Source organism: Acinonyx jubatus, chromosome A3 (genome assembly GCF_027475565.1).
Source record: "Acinonyx jubatus isolate Ajub_Pintada_27869175 chromosome A3, VMU_Ajub_asm_v1.0, whole genome shotgun sequence".
Lineage (NCBI taxonomy): Eukaryota > Metazoa > Chordata > Mammalia > Carnivora > Felidae > Acinonyx > Acinonyx jubatus.
Window position 1 is genome coordinate 31,539,920 of NC_069388.1, and position 26,321 is coordinate 31,566,240.

Genomic DNA, 26,321 nt, shown 5'->3' on the forward strand with positions numbered 1-26,321 from the left:
AAGTAAGAGTTTAAGAACAACTTTAACGTGGGTCTGTCATCACAGACACGATGGGGGGCGGGGGGAGAGATGGTGACAAGGCGGCAGGACCCATTCAAAGAACTCAATAAGAAAACAGTTCCGCGACACTGCAATATTACAAATTAATGTAGAATACTAATCAGTTAACGATGAACAGATTCTTAATTATTTTGGGATATTCTTCTAATAATCAAGTTTCTTAACTTTTCTAACCTTAAATTTCCTTATCTGTAAACGTAAAGGTAATGATGGAACCTATTCTGGAGTTGCTGGAGGGTTAAACGGGAGAATGCACTAGAGCCTAGCTGTAGTAAACACTTTCCTGGTAAACAATTAGTAATTGCCACTATTGGCATTTTCTAATACCCATATTTTTGGCTTATGAGACGCTCAGATAAAGGAAGAGAGCAGGAAACTTGTTTTAATGACTTCTGCACCAGACGCTTCACTAATCTTTAAACCTCCCACGGGCGCCCCCCCGGAGCGCCGCACACACCTCGGAGGGGCCCTCAAGCCCGGGCGCGCGATGGTTCCAGTGCTCTCCGGCCTCGGCCGCGCCTTCACCCCGCCCAGCTCGTTCCTGTACTCCCCACCCCACCGCCCTCAGCTCCCGACCTCTGGCGGAGAGACGCCAGCACCGCCCACCGGCCGCTACCCGAAAGCCCACGCCGCCTAACCACACTCGCCTCCCGCTGCCGCCGGGGGCGCTGGGAAGCCCAGGGGCGACGGTGTCGCAAAAGCGTCGCGAAGGCGTCTGTCCTTGGCGGCTCCTGGCCACCTGTATAAGCGGAGCGTGCTGGGTTTTGAAAACTGCTATGGAGGCTGCTGAGCTTCTCCGACGTTGCGGGGACTCCATGGAGAGGCGGCTTGCCAGTGCCCCAGGCTGTTGAGCTCTCGCCGCCTGTGTCCCCACGGCGCGGCCGCAGGGTCATGCTGGCTTCTCGCGTGGCTCGCGGCTCATGGGGGGCCCTTCGCAGCGCCGCATGGACGCCGGGGGCGCGGCCGGGCAAGGGGCGCGCCCGTGGGTCCCTGCTACGCTCCGTGCCCGGCTGCCTAGGCTGCCTGGTGGAGCGTTGGTGGCTGCGCCCGGCCGCGTTCGGCCTGAGGTTGCCTGGGACCGGCCCGCGAGGCCACTGCTCGGGCGCAGGGAAGGCGGCCCCCGGGCCCGCGGCTGGAGGGGGTGCCGCCGCCGAGGCCCGGGCCGGCCGCTGGGGCCCGGCGAGCTCCGCCAGCCTGGTACGTATCGAGGAGGCGGCGGAGGGCGGCAGCACTGGGTCGTCGTCGCCGGCCCTCTCGGGGCTCGGACCTGGACGCGAATAACGTGCCCTGGCCGGCCCAAGTCGGACATTTCCGATCCAGAACCTGGGAACCGTTTCCCGAAGAGAAGTTATGGGCAGGTCATTATTCAGTTGGGAGGAATTTCAGGGGTGCCAGACGAGTCCACCGTCAGTCTCGGCGGTCAAGTTAGAATCCCTCCTTCCCTACTTGCCTTTCTGTCCGCACCTTTAGCGGGACCGGCCTCTGGATATTGCATTGGTAAAAAATAGCCTTCACTTGTCTCATTAAGTCTATTTTTAATTCTCCGAAGCCATTCCCTAATATTTAGGGCAAGTCAGTAGAAATCTTTAGAAAAGTATGTCAGCCTGTTTTGCTTGTGCAGGTTTGGTTCACTATCATTTGACCTTTGGTAACCTTAAGTATTATAAGATGAAGGGTAATTAAGTTGTAATTAAAAGACCCTTTAATTTCTTATTATAGAAAAAGATTAAAGTCTCTTCTTGAGGTAACGGAACGAAATATCGTTCCACTTACCTGTTGAAATAATTGCCCAAGCAGAAGACACCAGATCATGAATGTGGGAGAGCTTTTGATGTCATGTTAGCAAGACTCATGCAATTATTACATCTTCAATTGTTATGTCTTCAGTGGGCCCTTGTACTGCTTTTGTCAGTTGTACAGCATGGGTTGAGGTGGCCACATCCTGGCAGGGGTCTCAACTCCACTAATAGCTAAAGCATGTCGGAGTTTGAATGCTGGATGCTTTGAGGTTGCCATATCGTGGCTGAAGTCCTTCCCAAGAACGGCAGTAGTGGTCGAGTATGCCACAGGTTATCTGGTTGGGTAATCTGAGATTAGCTCTATTAATTCAATTTATAAAGTTTTACAAATGTAATGATTAGAAATTAATGAGGTACTTTAAAATATTTTATGTGGAGCTAAAAAGAACTCTTCACTGTTCCAACAACATTACAGTTCTGTTGATTAATTCTCCAAATGAAATAATCTGGCTATTTGCAGCTTCGTTTTTAATTTTGCCCTATGGATATTTCTGGTCATTTATTCTGACATTATGGATATTTGCCTTATGTATATTTGGGGCTCTATTCTGACCTTTTGCCTCGTGATTCCTTTTTTTCAGTCATGAACTATTTTTTTTTTCTTTTTTTTTTCTGAGTTGCTGTAACATTAGATCAGTATTTGACTTATTCTGTACCACATTATGGTGAACAGGCTTATCTTTTGTTCTCTGGACTCTGAAACACTCTGGCCTTTGAACTTGAATTTGGAATATGTTCCAAGAATGTTCCCATTTCATTACATAATATGGCCCACCTTCAGTAAAAGGTCCTTGAGTAGTGGAGGTTTATACTGCTTCTTGGTTGGCAATTGTTTCTTAGAGAATTTGACGTTTTTCTGTAGTTTTCAATGGCAGTATTCTGCCATCTGACCCCAAAACAACCCCACTGTCTCTTCAAACTAAGGTGAACATGTGTTGCCAGTTTCTGTTTATAAACACAAATTTAGTATCTTTAGAAAACTGCCTTTTCTTACAGGACCGTTCCTGGAATTTTAAAAGATTTCTTTAGAAATGGAAACTGTAGGGGCGCCTGTGCAGCTCAGTCGGTTGAGCGTCCGACTTCAGCTCAGGTCATGATCTCGCAATTTGTGAGTTAGAGCCCCATGTCTGGCTTTGTGTTGACAGCTCAGAGCCTGGAGCCTGCTTCGGATTCTGTCTCCCTCTCTGCCCCTCTCCGGCTCATGCTTTCTGTCTCCCTCTCAAATAAACATTTAAAAAGTTAAAAAAAAGAAAGAAATGGAAACTATCACTTTTTAAAAAAATCAAAATTAAGGTTCAGGTTATTTGGTTACTGATTAAGAGTAGGGTTAGTCTTGTTAGGAGACAGTCCCATGGGGTAGAATTGGCAACCTTCACCAGTGGGGAAAAAAATCCAGGCTTTAGGGAGACATTTTCCTGGTATTATTTCTGTATCCTGTTGGGCAGATTATCTTAGCTTCACTAGGCTGGGGCTTTTTAAAGTTGAAATATTCTCATGAAACGTTTTGTTTGGCAAGGAAGGAATGTTCTTCAGAGTAGCTGCCAAAGAGCCCTTTTGTTAGTGCCAACTGCAAACACCTTGCCTTTAAGTGAAGTTTCAAGGAATCATAAAACACTCAGATTCTAGGTGGGAATCTTAACATTTCATTTTCATGACTATTTTGAACAGATTTGCAGATTTTTTCTGTATTTCCTAAGGATCTCAATTGCTATTCCTAGCTCCATTTTCTTCCAGCAGTTATCCATTTAGGGATGAGATTATGGAATTAAATTTTTTTCTTCTTCATTCATATGTCCATACACCATAGCAGTTAGCCTTCTTTTGATGGGTATTTGCAGAGGAGTGAGGGAGGTTATTTGCAATTAGTGTTTTAAACCAAAAAATGCCTGGGGTTGATCATTTGGTGCTTTTTTCCCCTAACACTCTATTTAGACTGTCTACTTGAAGTATAAGACCTTCTTGAAGTTACAATTAAAAAAAAATTTTTTTTTTAATGTTTATTTTTGAGAGAGAGAAACAATGTGAGAGGGGGAGGGTCAGAGAGAGGGAGACACAGAATCTGAAACAGGCTCCAGGCTCTGAGCTGTCAGCACAGAGTCCGACGTGGGGCTCGAACTCACGGACCACAAGATCATGACCTGAGCCGAAGTCGGCCGCTCAACTGACTGAGCCACCCAGGCGCCCCTGAAGTTACAATTTTAAAAGCAGAGTGTTGTAAGGTTTGACTTCAAATCATGAAGTCTTGACCTGTATGGTAAATGATATATGTTTGTTTTTTTTTCTCTCTTTAGGTAGTGTGTGTGTGTATATATATATATGTATGTGTGTGTGTATATATACATATATATATATATATATATATATATATATATATATATATATGCTCTGTATAGCAGACACTTTAGTCTGTGGGTTACGTGATATATCTCCATCTTCTGTATTCCAGACAGTTTTAGAGCTATGGTCTGTAAATAATAGATTGGATTTTAAAGCTCAAAATACTAAATTTAAAGTTTATGTAGCTTCTGACTCCTAAGTTGGTGTATATATATTTTTCTAATATACTTAATTTAAAGTATGAGTTCATAGCATTTAATTTAAATTTTTTTGTCTTTACGTTTCAGTATGAAAACCCATGGACAATCCCAAATATGTTGTCAATGACGAGAATTGGCTTGGCCCCAGTTTTGGGCTATTTGATTATTGAAGAGGATTTTAATATTGCACTAGGAGTTTTTGCTCTAGCTGGGCTAACTGATTTGGTAAGTTGTAAATGCACTTTTTCTGTTTTGCTTCCCTTTCAAGTATCAGGGTCTCTGCTACACTGAAATATCACAGCCTTAAGTCTGCTTCTCCCTGGAAGGAAATCCTCAAGATGAATTTGACCTAGTACTTGGTATAACGACTTGGCTTTAGCATTTGTGTGGGACTCTTATTTTTTAAATGATCTAAGGAAGGAAGTGAAAGTTGTTGGGAGGTGTAGGAGGGGGTGCTTTTTGTTCTTGGTTTTTCACTTCTTTGGAAAAGAAAAACCCTTAGAAATTCCCAAGGAGCCAAGTATTTGCTTTAGGGATAGAAATAAAGGAAAGAAGTTGTGAGACTATTTTTCTATTTATTGTGATACCTGATCTGCAACAATAATTGGTTTTACTGGTGGAGAGAGAGACAGTGGGTCAGTTGTTGTGGCCAGGACACTTGTAGAGGTCAGAGCTCTGTTCAGGTTTATGCTGGGAGCAAGCCATAGGCACCCGCACACATTTGGTTTCTGTTCCCTGTTCCCTGCTCTGCACCCCTCTGACCACCCAGCAGAAGATCCTGCCTTGGTCCAGGCATTAGGCATCCTTCCTTCTTCCACTCCCCTAGTAGACAAGTGAGAAAAGAGCTACTTGACACACTGTTTCAGCTTTGGGAGAGGGAAGCATTTTTTCAGGTTATTTCAAATTAGAACTTGGCAAACATTTTATAAGAGAGGGCAACATATGTATGAAATAGGCTTTTGTGGACTGACCAGCCAGCTGCATGTATGACGTTACTTGTATTTATCACCCACCTTGTTGCATAATGGATTTGAAATGGCTTTTAAAACTATGTCCTACAAAAACCTAGTTGAGGGAAGTGGTGAAAAGATGGAGGGAAAATTTAAAATCAGAGCAAAGTTAGCCTGTAGAAATAGAGTATATTCTTGTACAAGGCTGATCTGAGATCCATGTGAGCACCTAGACAGTCAATAATGATTTGGTGCCTCTTCAAACAGATTTATGTTTGAAAAGCATTCCTTGATACTTACTTAGTGAGAATGAAGAGAAACTAATTTTCTATAAATAACAGTTATATAGTATCTGTAGTGTCAACTATTCCCTTTGAGGTTCACAGAAACAAAATTCCACCTGCCCATTGGCATTGGTGAGCAACATAGAAGAATTAAGATAGAAGATTTTACAGGGTAAACAAAGGAGAACATTTGCATTGTTATATAGCATTTCCAAATATGCATCAAAAATTCTCTCAAAATGGTTCCTACTTCTTTTTTTCCAGAATTTAGCTCCTGTTTGTCACTATTTCTCCCCATTCTCACAATCTTTTTTTTTTTTTTTTTTGATCCCTGCTTTTGCCTCTGAAGTCTGAAGGCCTTTACTCAGACACACTCCAAGTCTGTCAAAGGCCATTATATTGGTAATGGGGTTGTATTTTCTTTTTTTTTAATGTAACAGATGAGGTCTTTTTTAGTTACTCAATTTGCTCTTCTTTAACTTGTACCTTTAAAAAAAATTTTTTTTTTAATGTTTATAATTAATGTTTATTTATTTTTGAGAGAGAGAGACAGGTAGTGCAAGCCGGGGAGAGGCAGAGAGAGAGAGAAACTGAATCCAGAATAAGTTCCAGGCTCTGAGCTGTCAGCACAGAGCTCGATGTGAGGATCAAACTCAAGAACCATGAGATCATGACCTGAGCGGAAGTCAGAAGCTTAACTGACTGAGCCATCCAAGCACCCCTCCTTGTACCTTTTTTTTTAGCTGCCACATGTGATTGCAATATTCACTGAACTCAGGCCTCATTTGCCATATTTCTAAATATATATGAGAGTTTATGTGAAAACCTGAGTTATCTGGCACCATATTTCACATTTACTCTGTGGAGGTTTTGATATCTAGGTTGGCCACTGGGCAGATGGCTGGAGCCATGCAGGGTTTAAATGGGGATGGCAAGGCCTGATTGATATTGTATATGGGTAATAGGTTGTAGGAAGGTGAGAGTGGAAGCAAGAGAGGCTGGTTAGGAGACTTATAGTTACCTGGGGGAGTGGCAGTGGCTTGGCCTGGGGTGGGAGTTTGGAGAGAAGTCAATGGGTTTGGGATATGTTTTGAAGATAGAGTTGATGTCGATGGATTGCATATGTGCAGTGAGAAATATGTGTGATAGGCTGTTACTTTTTTGTTTTCTTTTCAACAACTGATGCATGAAGGTAATAATTTTTGTGATGGGAAGCACTCAGGGTAGGACAGGGTAGAAAAATACCAAGAATGTCTGTTGAATATCTATGCTTGTTGACATAGAGGTATCAATTGGGTAGTTGAATATAGTAGTTTGGAGTTGGAAGAAGTCATGGTTGGAGGTAAATTTGAGAGTTGTCAGCATATGGATGATCAAGTCTGGGTGAAATTAAATGACTGGGTTAAAGAAGAGATAGGATCAGAGAAATGAGCAGTGAGTAGAGTAATAAAAAAGGAGCCAGGAAAGGACACTGAGAAAGAACAGCTGGTGAGCAAGGAAGAAAATTAGGCCATCAGATGTCCCAGAAGTTAAGTGAAGAAAGTACTTCAATTGCGTTGAGGTCAAGTACGCTAAAAATGTAGAATACGTTGGTGACCTTTCTGACTACCATCTCTAAAGGAATGGGGACTGAATGGGTTGGCAACACATGTGAGGTGTAATGACAGAGACCTTGCTTTGAGGAAGTTTTGCTTTGAACGGGTACTGGGAAGTGTAGGGTCAAGGGAAGGTAGTTTTTAAAGCTATATATACTGGGGAAATTTTTGTTGTTAATTAACTGGTTAATTAAATGACCAGGTAAAAAGATTGATGATGCAGGAGAGATGGAGGAGAAGAAAGGCAAATCACAGAAGGGGAGAGGGCCTAGGATCAGGAATCAGGGAAGGCAGAGAGAATGTGAATGGATGCAGGTAAGTGGTGGATTTGCAGGTGGGAATATAAGGGAGTGTTAACAACCTGTTTCTATTTTTCAAGGAAAGTATAGATAAGAACATGAGTTGGAGTGAAGGAAGACTAGGCTTGAGGTGAGAACAACAGTATGAAAAGAGAAGGTAAACACAGGCAGGTATGGGATTGCCAGGCAGTACTGCATGCCCATGGGAGATTTGTGGTCCTGAATTTGAAGTGAGACCAGTTAGCCCATTTATGTATTCTTGAGCAATGGTCAGCTGCTTAGGTGCAGGCCTGGAGTAAATGGATAGTTGTGTGTAAGCAAGGTGAAGAGTGAAGTAAGGGAGTTAACAGTTGTTTGCAAAGGAGTGGTGATGTTGATGACCTTGGAATCTAATGTGGGTGGAGGAACGGGGAGGACCAGATGGAATGGTGGTGGAAAAGTGGGAGATTAAGTTCCTCCAGATCAGAAACTGAACTGAAACCTGAATCTTCCCAGGCCCCAGTACCCAGTTCTAGGTACTTTCTGTTAGACATTGTTACTTGTAGTATACTTAAGGAAAAAAAATAGGTTATTTTGGTTAGTGTAGTAATAGCTAGTAACTGCTTTTTTTGAGGATTTGCCAAGTACTAAACAAGTATTAATCCCCGTTATGTGCTGAAGACCATCAACCCTTTGAGGTAGGTTTTGCAGATAAGGAAGGGGAAACTTATGCCAAATAACTTCCCCAAGGTCACATAGGTAATAAATGGCTGAACCAGGACTTGAACCAGTTTTGTTCTGCCACAGAGCAAGTTCTTAACCATTGTCCTGTACTTCTGTCTCTAACTCACTGGAATACTTGAGATATACAGAACTTATTTATCCTTTAAAATGTACCATGTTAAATTATGTCTAAGTTAATTTGATCTTTTTCCTTGGAAATAGGACTAGAAAATCCAAACATTTGTTGAAGCTTGAAGTTAAATGAGTGAAAGCCAAGTAGGGACTTGGAAAGCCAGAAAATAACCTCCCTTACTTAATGGGAATAGATGATAGATACTTGGTTTCAATTCATATTGTGACCCCAGGGTGATGAGATCTTCCCATTTGTCAAGTGAAACTTGAGGTCTGGATTTTTGTGGTTAATTTTTGAATATTTAAATGTTGGCAACGAATTTACATTTTTAAAAGTGCTGGGCAGGTTGAACAAAAGTCCTGCCAGGCCCGATTTGGCCCATTGATAACCATGTACACCCTCTGCTTTAAAATGCAATTTGCCTTCAGGAATAGTTAATAAGTAATTTGCATGTCAAAATTTTTATGTAGGCCAGGTACAGAGGATTGAGTTTTTATTCACATACAGTCAGACCTGGAACTAACAGTTGCACGAAACAATAAAAAAAGAAAAATGATAACAGTGCAAACTTAAGAGTGTTGGATCATATCATAGAAAAGTAGGTAGGAGTGAGTCACAAGTCTGGCCTTGCAAGCAAAAGCAGCTATTTTGGCTGTAGTGAAATAGCCCAAGGCTTTCAAAGGGGAGGGGCTCCTAGTCCTTGTTCTGTCAGCCATGCTTTCTGTGAGTTTTATTTGGGTTCTTTACATCTTTAAATTTGCGTCTGAGTTCAATCCGCAAAAGGGCCTTATGAAAATATAAGAAATACCTGAAGGCCTTGAGAAAGAAAAGTACTGTAGAAAAGTGAAGTTATTTTCAGACCAGTTGGTAATTTGGAAGCTGAATATATACTAGTGAAAGAATGAGAAGGTTTGGGGGTAAGAAACAGAAGAGGTTTTATTAACTTTTTATGAAAATACAGTTGTTTTCTGGTATCTATTAACTTTCAAGGTATCTGCTCTGTACGGATCCTGACATTTATTAAAAAAAACTTCTATTTTCAGTTGGATGGATTTATTGCTCGAAACTGGGCCAATCAAAAATCAGCTTTGGGAAGTGCTCTTGATCCACTTGCTGATAAAATACTTATCAGTATCTTATATGTTAGCTTGACCTATGCAGATCTTATTCCAGGTAAGAACGCCATCATGAGTACTTTTAAATAGCATAGGGAAGATTGACATTAGTCAGTTTAGGATTTCTCTTGATTGAGAGAGAGATAATTTTTGTTCCAAAAGTATATTTTTCAACTTTAAACTATTTCCCTAATTTTAAATTATTGAATTGCTTTGCTTGTCAGGCTGTTATTTTACTTTAGAATTTATGTCCTCGTTATATTAGTAGAATCTGTTGTTTTCTTAGATTGTTGAAAGTTAAATTTAAGCAGATATTATTTCACAGTGCCAATTCATATCAGTCTAGAATTTTTTGAAATAATATTTTATACCCTTATTGCCTAGTTTTTTGAAAGCAATTTAAAGTTTTCAGAAGTCTATTATATATTAAGTGCAATTTGATCATAAAAAACGAGAGCTTTGAAATCCTGAGGATGTCTATAAAACTTCACATTAGTATTACTTAGACACTGTTAGGGAGTTTCAAATCATATATAGTTTGTTCATATCTGAATACTCTTTCTAACAGAATTGTATAATCTTTTGCTTTGTATTTTGCATGCGCTTTTCTGTTGTTCATTTTCTACTTAAGCTATTATTTCTTAGTTTTTCTCCCTTGGGTCAGATGAAACTGTTAATTTCCAAGTGTTAGAAATAGAATCTGAGAATAAAGAAAGCGCTGCCACATGGTCCTTCAATAAATAGCATGTTATTGACATTTGATAGGAAGAAGTGTAATGGTGTTTCAGTCTAGTATAGTTTCCTCAATATAGAGGCTTTTACTTTTAGGATTTTAAATTCCCATACCAAATTAAAAATAAATCAGATTAATGTTTATATTTATGTGTTTCTTTGAAAGTCAGATTTTTGGTATGCATATGGTTGGCGGGTGTTGAATGGGTAGGGGTACTCTCATTCTAATACAGTATGGGGGGAGGAAAGGAACCTAAGGAGCATTCTGTTGACACTGTTTAAAATCCAAATGATCTTGTGTGTGCATGTGTGTGCATACTTTCATGACTCCGATTTTTTAGAGTTCTTTTGTATTTTGTTGTATTATTTTATGGAGGTTGACCAGATATTTCACTTTTGAACATAGAATTTGTATCCAGGTTTTAGTAATTATAGATAATGTTGCTGTGACCTTTACCTAAATAATTGGTGTAGGTTGCTTTGCAAGCCGAGACTTCTCTTCTATTATTCTGGGAATTTCTGTTGTCTCTCTTCTGTGTGGGTCTGTTTTTCCAAGCTCCTATGGCTTCCTTGTTGAGATCTTCCTTTGGGTGGAGTGCAGCCTCTAGTTGTTTCTTGTGCAAGGATGCAGTGTGGCAGCCAGCATTTTAGAGGTTCACAGTGTCTTTATTATACAGATTTCTAAGATACCTTTATTCTGCCCTCCATGCTTGATTGAGATTTGAATTGAGCATAATTTTCAATTGCAGATTATTTTCACTCAATTTTGAAGAATCCTGTTCTGTGGATTTCCAAATTCCATCATGCTATTGAGATATCTCATGCCATTCTGATACCTTTTTCTTGATATGTGATTATGTTTTGTACTGGAAAGTTTTTAGGAATTTTTTTTTAATTCACATTTTTTCTAGTTGATGTTTTAGAAAAAATTCTCTCCTAAAAATTAATTTTCTAGCCATTTCTGTGGTTACCCAATTATCCCAGCACTTTATTGAAAAGTCTCCTTTCCAGACTCATCGTACTGTCATATATACATGGGTCCATTTCTGGGTTGTCTGGTTATTCCCCACTCATTTGTCTATTTTTGCACCAGTACCATTCTTAATTATTATTGCTTTACTAAATAATAGAGCAAGTCCTTCCACCTTTGATATTCTTAACCCCTTTCCATTTTGTGTGTAAATTTTATTTTTTTAATATTTTTATTTTTTAATTTGTTTTTATGTTTTTTTTTATAATTTTTTTTTATGTTTATTCATTTCTTGAGTGACAGAGACAGAGCATGAGCAGGGGAGGGGCAGAGAGAGAGAGGGAGTCACAGAATGTGAAGCAACCTCCAGCTCTGAGCTGTCAGTTCAGAGCCCGATGCGGGGCTTGAACTCACTAGCAGTGAGATCATGACCTGAGCTGAAGTTGGACGTTTAATGGACTGAGCCACCCAGGCTCCCCAATGTTTGTTTATTTTTGAGAGAGAGAGACAGAGAGCGCGTGAGCAGGGGAGGGAGAGAGAGAAAGGAAGATAAAGAATCTGCAGCAGGCTCCAGGCCCTAAGCTGTGAGCACAGAGCCTAATGCAGGCAGGGCTTGAACTCACAAACTGTGAGATCATGACCTGAGCTGAAGTCGATTAACCAACTGAGCCACCCAGGCGCCCCTAAATATACGTTTTTAAAGTTAATTTATTTAAGCAATCTCTAAACCCAACATGGGGCTTGAACTCATGACCCTGAGATCAACAGCCTGATGCTCCACCAACTGAGCCAGCCTGGTGTTCCTCATGTGTAAATTTTAGAATCACCTTTTCCAGCTCCCAAGAAAAACCTGTTGGAATTTTAATTGGGATTTCATTGAGTTTCTAGATCTATTTGAAAGAATTGATATCTTTACAATATTGATCTTCCAGTTCACAAGCATGATATATCTGCTCTACTTAGGTCTTTTTATAATGTCAGTATGTTAGTTTTCTTCAGAGAGGTAATAAACAATTTTTTATTAAATTTATTCCAAGTTGCTGGGTAATTTTGATGTTTTCTAAATGGTAGCTTTTACTATTTCATTTTCTCTTTTTTTTTAATTGTTATTTTTGAGAGAGAGAGTGAGTGGAGGAGGGATAGAAAAAGAGGAAGACACAGAATCCGAAGTAGGCTCCAGGTTCTGAGCTGTCAGCACAGAGCCTGATGTGGGGCTTGAACCCACAAAATGTGAGATCATGACGTGAGCCGGAGTCTGACGCTCAACCTACTGAGCCACCCAGGCGCTCCTCAACATTTTGCTATTAAATAAGATATTTCCTATAGGGTTATGTAGATAGATCTCCTTTTTTCAGGTTATGGAAGTTCACTTCTCTTGGGAGTTTGCTGATAGTTTTTATTACAATTGGGTTTTGAATTTTATAAAATTCTTTTTCTTCATGTATTGTGAGACTTGTGTTTATTTTCCTTTTAAGCTGTTAATATGTGATGAATTATATTTTTTATTTTCTAATGTCAAACCAACCTGAAATTCCTGCTATACATCTAACACGGTCATGATATATTATGAAAATATTGCTGAATTTGGTTTCTAATATTTTGTTGAGGATTTCATATCCATGCTCACGAAGTTGACTTGGAATTTTTTTCTCTGAATATCCTTGTTAGGTTTTAGTATCAAATTTATGTTAATCTCATAATAAGAGTCAGGAAGTCTACTTTTTTTCCCCATCTTGGGAGATGTTTGTGTGAGTTTGCAACATTCCCTCTTTAAATGTTTGGTAGAACTTATTGAATTGAGGACTGAAGTTTTCTTTAGGAAAGAGTTTTCAAATAGGTGATTCATTTTTTTTTGTTATAGGATGATTCAGATTTTCTGGTTCATCTTTTGTCTGTGTGGTAAGTTATGGTGTTTTTCTAAGAACTTGTCCATTACAGCTCCATTTATAAAGATTTACCATTAACTATTTAGTATCCACATTAACTTTGATGTCTGTAGAGTATGTAGTGATGCCCCCCTTTTCATTCTGATTATTAGTACTTTGTCTCTTCTTTTTTCCCTTGAATCGTCTTAACAGAGGTGTGTCAGTTTTATGAATCTTTTCAAAGAACCAATTACGGCTTTTGTCTGATAGGCTTACTCCATTAAATCTTGCTTTTTAAAAAACATTTATTTATTTTGAGAGAGAGAGCACAAGTGAGAGAGGGCAGAGGGAGAGGGAGAGAGAGAATCCCAAGCAGACTCTGCGCTGTCAGTGCAGAGCCCAACATAGGGCTTGATCCCACGAAATGTGAACTCATGACCTGAGCTGAAATCAAGGGTTGGTCACTTAATTGACTGAGCCACTCAGACACGCCTAAATCTTGCTCTTTCATTTATTTCTCCAGGTTTCCTTTGCTGTTCTTTCTCTAAATTCTTTAGATCAGTTCTGTTTAGAGAAGTATAATGGGAGCCATATATGAAATTTAAAACTTTCTAGTAACTACATTAAAAACAAAAGGGAATAAGTGAAAATAATTTTAATAATGTTTAACCTACTAGATGAAAAATATTGTCATTTCAATGTGTAATCAGTAAAAAATTAGTGAGTTTTTTTCATATTATGCTCTTAAAAGCCAGCATGTAGTTTTCATTTATAGCACCTCTCATTCAGACTGGCCACATTTCAGGTGCTTGTGGCTATTGTATTGAACAGCACAGCTGTGAATGAATATTTAACTCATTGCTTTTTAGCTTTTGTAAAGTTCACATTTAGGGCGGGCTATACATTTTGTCTTAAGTATCACTTTCACTGCATTGCATCTGTTGATATGAGTATTTTTGCCATTATTGAGTTCAAAATAATCTATTTCCATTTTAATTTTTTTCTTTGGCTTATAGGGCTATTAGAAATGTATTTCATAATTTGTGGGGTTTTCTAGGTATCTTTTTATTATTAATTTCAAGCATAATTACCTTGTATCCAGAGAGCATGCTCGGATTTTAGCAGCGCTTTAGCCCAGTATTCAAATTTTATAAAAATTTTATGTGTGCTTCAAATGAATGTGTATTCTGGGGCACCCAGGTGCCTCAGCTGGTTAAGCATCTGACTCTCGATTTCAGCTTGGGTCATGATCTCTCGCTTTCTGAGATCCAGCCCCATGTCAGGCTCTGTGCTGATGGTGCATAGCCTGCTTGGGATATTCTCTCTCTCTCTCTCTCTCTCTCTCTCCCTCCCTCCCTCCCTCCCTCCCTCCCTCCCTGCCTCTTTCCCTCTCTCTCAAAATGAATAAACATTTAAAAACAAACAAAAACAAACGAATGGGTATTCTGTAGTTAGTTGGTGATGTTCTGTAGTGATGTTCTATATACATCCAGTTGGTCAGATTTTAAATCCTGATGTTTAAATCTTTACTGACTTCTTTTTTTCTGTTTGATCTGCTTGTTTCTCAGTTACTGAGAGAGTAGGTTAGTTTTTCTACTTTGTGTCAAGTTTTCCATGATTTTTCTTTGTAGTTCCTATTTTTGCTTTGTGCCTTTTGAAGTCCTGTTAAGTGTATGTGAATTAGATTTTTGTGTCTTCTTGGTAAATTGAATGTTTTATTATGAAGTGACCCTCCATATCTTCACTAATGATTATTGCCTTAAAGTGTGTTTTGTTGAATATTATACCTCCACTAGCTTACTTTTGATCAGTGTTTGCCTGATAGATAAATCTTTCACTTTCAACTTCTCTATATCTTTATATTTTAGATACTTCTTATAAATAGCATATAGATAGATGGGTTTTCTCTATTTTAGCCAGTCTAACACTATTTTGTGTTTCAACTGGAACATTTAATCCATTAACATTTATTGTGATTACTAATATTTGTGTAGCAGTCTTTATTTTATGTGTTCTTTTTGGCTCATATGTGCTTTTCTATATTTGTATATATCTTTTACATTATACTTGTTTTCCCTGTGTGCCAGTTTGGAAGTGTTACACTCTGTTTTCATTGAGTTATTCTCAAAATTATATTACTCATCCTTATCAAAGTTCAGTGTTAACAAATATGCACTCTGGGCACTGGCAGGGCTTGAGAATGCTTTACCTCCATTTATTCCTTTTTCAACTTAGATTATTGTTGCCATACTTTGATTTTATATACTTCTTAAACCCACATGATATTGTTTATACAGTATTCATTTAGATGTAACTTCATATTTACTTTTTTCTGGCTTATATTTTTGGTGTATGTCACACCTTCCATCTGGGATTATTTTCCTTTTGTCTAAAGTATATCTTTGGAAATTCTTTTAATACAACTCAACTGGTGGTACATTCTTGTCTTTAGTTTCTCTGAAAATATTTTTATTTTGCCTTTATTCTTTTGTATGTATAAGAACATTTAAGTTCTACTCGCCTGGCAGATTTCAGTTAATACAATACTAATACAGTGTAATCAACTCTAGTTACCATATTCTACATCAGATCCCTGGACCGTATTCATCTTAAAACTGGAAGTTTGCAGCCTTTTATCAGTTTCTTCCTATTTCTCTTCCATCCTCCAGCCTCTGGCAACTACTTTTTTACTTGCTATTCCTATGAGTTCAACTTTTATTTTATTTCATTTTTTCAGATTCCACATATAAGTGATACTGGGCAGTGTTTGTCTTTCTCCGATTTTGCCTTTGTTCTTGAAGGATATTTTTATTGAGTATAGAAGTCTAGGTTGGTAGCCATTTCATCGTATTTAACATATTGTTCAGTTATCTTTTCATTTCCATTATTGGTATATAAGAAATCAACTGCTAATCCATTTCTTTTTTGAAGTTAACTTTTTTACTCTGGCTGTTTTTAAGATTTTCTTTTTGCCTTTGGGGTTTTCCACAGTAATATATCTGGTTATGAGTGTCTTTTTTATTTATCTTGCTTGGGATTTGTTGGGCTTTTTATGATGTCCTTAATCAGTTGGAATTAAAGTAGTTCTTACTAACAAACAGAATGGGGAAATTTGTTTCCTCTTCTCATTCTCTTTGTGACTTTATGTCTTTTCATTCCTTCACTGTCATTTTAGAAGGGTTTTAGGGGGAGAAATGTATATATGTTGTCTTAGCATTTTGTTATTTTTATACTGCCTGCATTTTTGTAAAAGTTCCATCCACCTTGGTTTGAATAGCTTTGTTTTGCCGAGAGTAAAAAATGTGCTTCCTTCCTCAGCTAGGGTAATTCCACTTTTCTTGCTCTTTCTATGGGAGGGGAGATAAGGATGAAAAAAACTTACTTGATTTATTACATTTATAACAGTCTGGGATGTGAGTCTAAGTTAATTTCTACTGTGTATGTATTCTGCCACATTTACTAAATAGTGATTTTCATTCTTTTCATTATATTATTACTGGTTTACTGTATAGCAAATTGTTATTGCTGGTTTAAGTCCATTTCTGGAATAATTATTCTGCTAAATTAAATTTTATTGTTTTCAATGCAGTAACCTATGATATTGATAGTACCACTTGTAATATGTAAAAGTGACTTTGTTTTATTAATTTCCCTTGAATGCTAATAAAACTTGCCAATGATGTACGTCTTTGTTGCAGACATTCCCCTATGTTTCAGACAGGGTTAGCAAGTAAGGAGGAAACCTTGGAACAATACCTGACACATTTTTACACATTTCTACCCCCACTAACACACCATCATACTCTGATAGGCAAAGTGGAAGCTGCTTTAGCCTTGGAATAAGAGGGAAGGGAAGGCTGGAGAGAAAAGAGGAGCAGTGAGAAGATACAAAAGCCAGGGACCTGGATAGAATTGCCCAAAGAACCAAAGTAAGAGCCTGTATATATGCTGTCAGTGTATAAGAGGCCTTAGAGATCACCCGGTGCTGCGGTAGGGTTCCAGCCTGGCCATACGTGAAAATCCCCCAGGGAGCTTTCATCTGCGCTTTTATGAAACCCTCCCAGGGTGATACTGTGGTGGGCAGTCAGTTTAGAGAGCACTTATTTTTGTTAACAGTCCTTTCCTCCAGGCTGTTACAGATGGTAAGCTGAGACCAGAGATGCTAATTGCAACTCACACTGCTGGGTTGGAGCTGAATACACTGACCTCAGCATAGGCTGTGAATCCTGTAGACCTAGGTTCCGTTCCTGACTGTACTACTTACTAACTGGTGACCTTGGCCAGATTATATAATCTGCCTGAGGCTTGTTTTCCTTATTGGTAAAAAGGGGACAATGATGGTCCCTATTTTGTGGAGTTGATATGTAGATTAGATGACAATATGTATGAAATGCTTCAAACAGTGCCAGATGCTCAACAAATGGTAGTTTTGGTGGTTAATAGTTAGAACAAGAACGCGTGTCTTTGCAGTATATTAAATTGCCTCATCTTTTTTGTAGAAGCTTTTTATTTAGGATTGATAATATTCCTTTTTCCTCTATGATGACACAGTAACAGGTGTTTACTCTCTTCTAAAATTGTGTTTAGGACGTTTACTATATGTAATTTGCATGAGCTTGTTGCATCTTAAAATCTGATGGGTTCTGTCAGCTAATGACTGCTGTTGAAAAGTTTGTTTTACAAACACGAAAATTCTCCTAAAATCGTGACTGGCTTCTTCTGTTATTTGACTCCTACAGCTGTGTCTTCTGTGTGCTCCAAGTACCGTGAGCATTTTTTCTTTGAAATAGTCTTGTCATCAAGGACTAAGCCAAGGATCTACCCATACATCATAACTATAACCAACAGAGATTTAAATGTTAAATCTGTAGTTAGATTTTGTTCAAGTTGCAAAACCAATAGAATGGCAGAACTGGAGAGGACCATAAATAAACATGATCTCAAAAGTAATTCGTAGAAAAACTGTTTGAAAGTATAATGGAAGGGATATTCGTGACCCTGTTATTTTAGTTTGAAACAATTTAACTGAGTGTCAGGATTTTTTTCTCTTCTTAAAACAATTTTATTTATTTATTTTTAGAGTGAGAGTGCTTGCATGTATACGCGTGTGCAAGCAGGGCAGGGACAGAGGGCGAGGGAGAGAGAATCTCCAGCAGGCTCCACACCCAGTGTAGAGCCCGATGCAGGGCTCCATCTCAGGACTGTGAGATCATGACCTGAGCCAAAATCAAGAGTTTAAGGCTTAACCATCTGAGCTACCCAGGCACCACTTTTCTCTCTCTCTCTCTTTTTTTTTTATCGTTTTTTAAATAAAGTTTATTTATATTGAGAGAGAGTGTGCTTGGGGGAGGGGTGGAGAGAGAAAGACAGAGAGAGAGAGAGAGAGAGAAAGAAAGAAAAGAGAAAAGAAAAGAAAAGGAAAGGAAAGGAAAGGAAAGGAAAGAAAAGAAAAGAAAAAAGAAAAGAAAAGATCCCAAGCAGGCTCCCAACTGTCAGCACTGAATCTGATGCGGGGCTTGAACATGAGATCATGACCTGAGCCTGAACCGACTGAGACACCCAGGTGCCCTGCCCCTTTTCTCTTAAAAAAATTTTTTTTTTCTAATAAAAGCAGTATATGTTCTTGGCTAAGACTTCCTGCAGCACAGAGGATGTGAAGTGAAATAAGACCTCCGCCCTCCCATTGTTATTCAGCAAGAGAGTTCTTTGGGTATCAGTCTAAAATATTTTGCTGGCTCTTGCTCTGGGGCCATGCTATAGAACCTTAAGAATAATGAGAAAACTATTAACAGGTTAAATAAGAATTTATTGAATGAATGGGCAGGAGAAAAAAATAGCAATTGCAGGGGTAGGAACTGGCCAGACACGAATTAAAATATTTGGCTTCTCCATAAGTGGTACATATAGCAAATTTTACTGCTTATAAAATAGTACAGAATGCAGAAGCCATCAGAGCATCTGAGTCACCATAATAAAGTCTTCCAGTAACCTTTCCAGTCTTCACCGTCCCATTCGTTCCACGTAAGTATAGTGATCATGGTGATCATTTTTCCAAATTCACAAAGCTGAGAAGTAACAAAGGAGATTGTGGGGACTGAGTAGAGCTGACACTTAATAGCTACAGCTTAAAAACATATGCAAGAAGGAAAAGAGGCAAGAGGATCAACATTCTGAAAAGCAGACGTAGACTTTTAAAAGCCATAGTCTGTTCTTCACTTGGCTTGAGATAGGTTAAAGAAGAACATAAAAATTACTGGTTCACTACAAGGTCCCTAAACCATCAATAAGTATTTATTATAACATTTTTATGTATGTGAAACACCAGTTTATATTAAGGTTGAATGAGGCTTTAGAGTAAGTGTAATATCAGTAATTTCCAAAATCCCAATCAGAATTATTTTTTGTACTTCATTTTCAGTTCCACTTACTTATATGATAATTTCAAGAGATGTAATGTTGATTGCTGCTGTTTTTTATGTCAGATATCGAACTCTTCCAACACCGGTGAGTTTGTTTAAAAAAAAATTCTTTTACTATTGCTTATAACTTAAGGCAAAAAAAAAAAAAAAAAAAAAAAGAAAAGAAAAGAAAAAAACCCCACTATATTGAATCCAGAGTTTCACTTTATGGGAGTAATTTATGGCCATTAGGTTTTGATCCATTTACCAAGAATATTTTAAAAACACACACAACTGTTATCTTGCTGTTTGAATCACTTACTATGGTAGTTGTTCAGTGAACACGTGAATGACCAATTTTAAAAGTGCATGTTTCATAACCAAATTATGGAAAGAGCCCAAATGTTCATCGACTGATGAATGGATAAAAATGTGGTATATATATACAATGGAATATTACTTGCTAATCAAAAAGAATGAAATCTTGCTGTTTGAGACAATGTGGATGGAACTAGAGTGTATTATGCTAAGCAAAATAAGTCAGAGAAAGACAAATATATTATTTCACTCATGTGGGATTTAAGAAACAAATGAACATAGGGGAAGGAAAGAAAAAATAAAAACAGGGAGGCAAACCATAAGAGACTCTTAAATACAGAGAACAAACTGAGGGTTGCTGGAGGGGTGATGGGTAGGGGGATGGGCTAAATGGGTGATGGGCATTAAGGAGGGCACTTGTTGGGATGGGCACTTGGTATTTATGTAAGTGATGAATCACTAAATTCTACTACTATACTGAAACCAGTACTGCACTATATGTTAACTGTCTTGGATTTAAAGTTATAAGTTTATAAGTCAAAACATTTTTAGTTGATAGCACATAAAACCCAGACCAGCTAGCCCTGTCCCTAGCGCAAACTGTTAGGAGTTTTTGTATAACCAAGCCCCTTTTGCTGTCTGATTTAGCCTCTACTATGGATTGTCTAGATCTAGTTTTTAAAATCACAGTGTAATGGTTTGTTTGCATATTCATTGTTCTACGATGTTTGAGCACGTAGGGATTGCATAATAACCTCATCTTTTGATTCTCAGTGCAGTGAAAATAGCAGTATTTTATTAATTTTATTTTTTAGTCTATGAGAGAAAATACCATAAGGGAGATTTATTGAGTTTATGTAGAAAAAGGATGTAGTCAAGTAGACTTTATGATAGGTACTATGTTAGAGTTTTATAGGGATTGAGTAATCTATAAATTAAAAAAAAATCTGTTTTCAGTAACCTGTGTATAACTTAAAAGGAATATAGACACTGCTCATTTAGGGTAATAAAAGAAGATGCAGATAAAGGGCTTGCCTAACGTAGAACCAGGCATGTGGTAAATACTCAGTAACTGTTACCTACATGTAATACCAAAATGTTTTAAACTTGAATGATAAATAAACTTTATCTTTTTGTCCTCTGCCAGCGAACACTTTCTAAGTATTTCAATCCTTGCTATGCCACTGCTAGGTTAAAACCAACTTTCATCAGCAAGGTAAGAGATACACGTCCTTTTAAGTGACTCCCCTGTGAATGGTTATTAAAATGAGTGTAAACCTCAGTCTGGAGCAGCTGACAATGAGACAAATTTAAACGCCCTGACTGCATGGGATAGAGAGTGGGGTCATTAACCCAGTTCTTTTTTTCTTTCTAGCTTTTTGGGTCTTTAGTATATGCGTTGTATTTTCTATTGGTGGTCTGAGCATCTAAGTTTCTGAATGAGGTATTAGGGCCACCGTTTAGGGAAGGTGGAGGAGGTGGAAATGTAATCACAGCTTGATTGAGATACAAAAATATAATGGAGGTTCCTTTCTGGTTTCATTACCCACCTTTCTGTGGTGGAAACACCATAAAATTGGGCCCTTCATTTTCAAGATTGATTATTCCATGGAAAAGATAGGAACAAGTTTTCAGTACTGATAAACCACTGCTCCTCTTAAGTTGTCCATCTGTTTTTCCTGAACCCTTTTTAGGACAGCAACTGTGCCAATCTTTGCATACAGAGAGCGCACTATTAATGCCTCTCACGGCATGTTTGTTTTTCTAGTAGCCTTGATAACTTTATTCTTTTGCCTTGTCCCTAGGTTAGGGACACAGATTATCTTTGGGACAGAGGGGTTAAATACTTTTATACCTAAAACTCCCTGGGGTTGACTTTTATCTACACTGATGGTGTGGGGTTTTTTTGTTTTTTGTTTTTGGATTTAAATGACTTATATTTGTATTAAGTACAGCAGTTTGAGTGTAGCACTGTTTAGAGAGTGACTTAAAGAGGTTCAAGAAGTTCTCCAGACAATTTTATTATTTATTTTTATTTTTTTTTAATGTTTATTTTTGAGAGAGCGAGAGAGAGAGGGAGAGAAAGCATGTGCACATGAGCATGGGAGGGACAGAGGGAGAGGGAGACAGAGGATCTGAAGCGGTTTCCTCGCTGATTCAGAGCGCCCAGTGTAGGGCTCCAGTTCATGAACTGTGAGATCATGACTTGAGCCAAGGTTGGAAGCTTACCCAGGCTCCCCTCACTATTTATTTTTTAAGATGAAGTGGAGTCCTTGTCTTTTGGTTGTAGATTGGACTCTAGAACAGAGATGCTTCTGTGCATGTTTCCCAGTGCTTCATACTTGACACACTTCCCAGCATGCTTCTCAGGATGAGGAGGCAGTCTCCCGTGCATTTTTGGTTCTGTTTTCTTCCCTATCTCTTCCCTGCTGTCTTGTAATGTAGGGAAACCTACTCATTTCTTCCAGGGCCTCTCTTATGGAGATGGGTGCATTTCAGTTTTCTGACCTCATAGGGTTTGCTGTCTGGGCAAGTGAAGGAGCACCAAATGAAGTGCTGGGGAATCTGGGTTCTAGGTTTGTTCTGTAACCTGCTGTGACTGCAGGCTAGTCACTCAGCTCATTACATTTTCTGTGAAGAGGTAGCTTTATTATTTCCACATTCACAGGGCTATTTTAACAGACAACTGAAAAAGGCAAAAAACTTTGCAACATTATTGAATTGCCATGGAAATTCAAGGTAGTAGTATTTTCTGACAGATGCCCTTATCCTCACTGTCAAGGGCAGCTGTTCAGACAGAAGAGCTGGTTAGTGAAGTTCACCCTTTTGTATGCATGCCAGCTTCTTTGGCAAGGATATTACAACATCAAGCGTGCTGAGGGTATGTCATGTTACAGCGTGATGGGCTGTGCCTTTGTCTTTTGAGCTTGAAACAGGATCTGGTTGGCATTGTTCATTTATGACTCCTTTTTTTTAGGTAAACACAGCAGTCCAGTTAATCTTGGTGGCAGCTTCTTTGGCAGCTCCAGTTTTCAATTACGCTGACAGCATTTATCTTCAGATACTGTGGTAAGCTAAATTTAGAATTACTGTCTTCGAATGTCAGCAAATTGGCTTATTATGGTAGTTTTAGAATTACTCGGTTCTTATTGTGTTTATTGAGCACCAGCTGGGTGAAGCTGTGGGCGGTATTTTATTGTATAATTGATACTATTCTTAAGTTTACTATCAAGCATGGGATGTAGAAATTACAGTTTTCATGCAAGTTAAAAGGGTTGAGACGTATAGATAAAGTAAGTATTGGGATTTTGGAGGAGGGAAAGATACTTGGTTCCAGGTAGGGAGAAGAGGGAAAGCTTCAGGGAGCAAGTGGCGTTTGAGCAAGAGGTCTAGTGGGTTTATACAGGGAGAGACGGGCATGGGTGGGGTGGGGGGTAGGCCATTGAGGTGAAGGACTGACCTGAGCAGAGTCAGGAGTAGGAGAGCAGGTAGGGGAAAGTGCATCCAGCCTAGTGGCATAGGGACGTAGTGGGAGGGAAACTTGGAGAAAGGAGTTTGATTTTTATTTTATTGTCCTTACTTAGAGCCTTAACGTATCACCTTGAAAATATGTCAAATTCAAATGTTCGGAGTCCAGATGTGCCACGGTGATACTGAAGCACTGTATTGTAGTACACTTTAAAACCTTTCCTGATGCAGTCCGAGCCAGAGAATGGTTAACCAGTCAGTTAAGCTAAAGAAGCATAAAAATGATACACATGCTAAACATTTTATTTTCTAAAATATAAGTGTACATTTATTCTGATTCATCCTACATCTTCTGATATAGGACCAATGCCTTTTCTTTGAGTATTGTTCCATCTGTGGGAGTTTTCTCTGTGAATAAACTACATTCCTAATATAACCTGATTTTTACTTGCTGCTTCTTTGAACTTTTTTTTTTTTTAGTTTATTTATTTTGAGAGAGGGAGAGAGCACACATGAGTCGGGGAGGAGCAGAGAGAGAGAATCCCAAGCAGACTCTGTGCTGCTTCCTAAGACTTTTACAAAGCAGTCTAAGTACAGAAACTTTCTAGATTTTTACCATTTTTTCTGACCTTTCAACAATCATATTGCCTCCTTTGACAGTAGTTTTTAGCAACTCACTTTGTTATAAAGTGTTTCCAAGGCATCCAGCTTAGTTCTCAGAAATAGCACCTCTTCTTACATGTATGTTTCATTGGTTAGGTGTGAATTTAGATTACCAAGCTAGCACAGACAGCTTTGGGATGAAACAAAAATAGAGTCTCAGTGATCTTGCTCTTGGCTACTGGAAGCAGACATGCACAGGTGCACCCGTTAGGGCATAAGCACTCAGCAAGCCATGAGCATCACTCAGTAATTTCAAAGAGAATCTGGTTAATTTGGCTGTTCACTTAAGGAAAAATTGTTTAAAAAAAAAAAAGCTGGAATTATTTAAAATGACCCTAGAATTCTGCAGGAAGGGGCTCCTGGGTGGTGTAGTAGGTTGAGTGTCCGACTCTTAATTTCAACTTAGATCATGATCTCACATCATGATCTCACACAGAGTTCATGGGTTTGAGACCCACATCCATGCTGTCAGCAGAGCCTGTTTGGGATTCTCTCTCCCTCTCTCTGCTGAGATCTCCCCCACTCACACTCTCTCTCTCAAAATAAATAAATAAACATTAAAAGAAAAAAGAATTCTGCAGGGAATAAAAGCCTAATATTCTAAGCAAGCATGAAGCAGTGGACAGAGCACATGGGCTCTAGAGATAAAACCATGCCAGGCTCCCACAGTGTTCTGTGGCCCTGAGCAAAGTTCTCTGGCGCTCCGTTTGCTCCTCTGTAAGATAAGGTTGTGAAAATAAAACTATAGCGTAAGACAGCTAGAGTAACGGCTGGGTAAAAGTGACAGTTGCTAGTATTATTTCTTTTCAGGCTCATTAACTAGATTAACTCTGTTCGACATTACTAGTTCAAATGAAATCTTGTAAGCAGTAGCTTTAGATTGTTGTAGCTAAAAGAATTCCACCCATAGCCCGTTTGCTTTTTAAAGAACTATTAAATGTATTCTCTGATTCTCATGGTTACTGTTGTTTAGACTTGACAATTAAACTTTCTTTCTTTCTTCCATAAAAGGTGTTTTACAGCATTCACCACAGCTGCATCCGCTTACAGTTACTATCATTATGGTCGAAAAACTGTTCAGGTGATAAAGGGCAGATGAAAGTCATCCAGCATCATTAGCAAGGAAGCAATATGCATCATTGGTGGCAGGGCCGGTGGAGACCCACAGGACTTTCCATATTTGGGTGTTCAGCTTGAAAAAGGACTTGTCAGAACAAACCATGTCGTCAGAATTTAAGTAATGTGCATTGAAAATCAGCTTGATCATGGGCATATGCAGAATTTCCAATGTATTTTTAAATACAAATAAAACTATAATTTAGAATTTTTTATCTTAGGTTTCTTGATTAATTTATAAGGTACCAATTATTACAATTATTGTCAGTCACTTTTTAATACATTTTTTAAAAACATAGTCCAGAGCATGGAAACTGAAGAGTTGCCACTTCTGTTTAACAGAATTTAGATTGCTTACAAAGCACTAGGGAATTTCCTGGATTTACGTATCCATCCTACACAACTTGGCTACACAGTTTTATGTTTGATTTTTAGAACTGTGTATACATTAATAGTTCATGTGGTTAATTGATCATTTAGGATAATGACAATAAAGGTAGCTTAGTTATGGATGAAGTAAACTTGTAAAGAGACTTAAAATGCAGTAAATTTTGAAAATTATAGGATCAAAATAGAAGGTATTGAAGTCCATGTTCAGTAGTCTTCCAGCCTCTCAGGTGCCTAATAGTTTATGTATCAGGATAACAAGTGACAGAGGTGGTTGAAATATGAAAGCATGTCCATTAGCCTGCACCATCCAGGAGGCAGTGAGTTACATCATGCCTTCCACTGTTTCTAACATAGCAATGTTTGTATGTTACTGGAACCTGTATCCACGTTATGTAAATAATATGAAACTGTATATTTTTCAAAAGTTTTTTTAAATTTTGGGGAATCTTTTGTTAAGATGTTAAAGGAATAAAAGAGCTGGAAAAGTCCCTTCAGTGGTGGTGGTCTGTATAACATGCTGTGAGCCTTGCTCTTGTGTAAGTTTTCTGATTCGTAAAATCCATTCAGATATATCACTCGCACCATCATTGTAAAAATAACTTTTTGGGGACCATCTGACTTACACGTCCTTACTCTGGCTACACCATCATGTTTGGAAGAGTGGGAGATGCAGGGAGAGAGGCGAGGAAGACCATGGCTGTTGCTGGTTTCTTCCTCTTAACAGTGGAGGCCTGTTGCTGCCCCCTGTCCCAAGTGAAATATGGAAGTGTGCAGTGAGATTATCCAAACACAGCTTGTTGAGCTGTGTTAAATTAAGATGCAAAGTTATAAGCAAAATTCACGCGTCTTGGTGCTGGCATCCTTGGATCAGTGTGTCCCTCCGTCACATTCAGTCCTGGCTTCCTTGTTTCCAGACTAGCAGCTGAG

The 26,321-nt window shown here is 38.6% G+C and overlaps 1 protein-coding gene across 2 annotated transcripts; it reads left to right on the forward strand.

Moving 5' to 3' along the window:
- Positions 1-799: 799 nt before the first annotated feature.
- Positions 800-25,882, forward strand: CRLS1 (cardiolipin synthase 1). 2 transcript variants are annotated; one of them, XM_027055186.2, is made up of 7 exons: positions 800-1,257; positions 4,484-4,621; positions 9,403-9,532; positions 19,460-19,545; positions 20,905-20,973; positions 22,735-22,826; positions 24,900-25,882. In XM_027055186.2, the coding sequence occupies exons 1-7, from the start codon at positions 952-954 to the stop codon at positions 24,985-24,987; spliced, it is 909 nt and encodes a 302-aa protein (XP_026910987.1). In that variant the 5' UTR covers positions 800-951; the 3' UTR covers positions 24,988-25,882. The 2 variants fall into 2 exon arrangements, with proteins under 2 accessions (XP_026910987.1, XP_014929354.1); XM_015073868.3 differs by lacking the exon at positions 800-1,257 and adding an exon at positions 1,603-2,129.
- Positions 25,883-26,321: the final 439 nt, after the last annotated feature.

Coding starts and splice junctions, on each gene's coding strand:
- CRLS1 (XM_027055186.2), top strand. CDS start 952: ATGCTGGCTTCTCGCGTGGCTCGCGGCTCATGGGGGGCCCTTCGCAGC. Junction 9,533..19,459: donor CTATGCAGATCTTATTCCAG/GTAAGAACGCCA, acceptor CTTCATTTTCAG/TTCCACTTACTTATATGATA. Junction 22,827..24,899: donor ATTTATCTTCAGATACTGTG/GTAAGCTAAATT, acceptor CTTCCATAAAAG/GTGTTTTACAGCATTCACCA.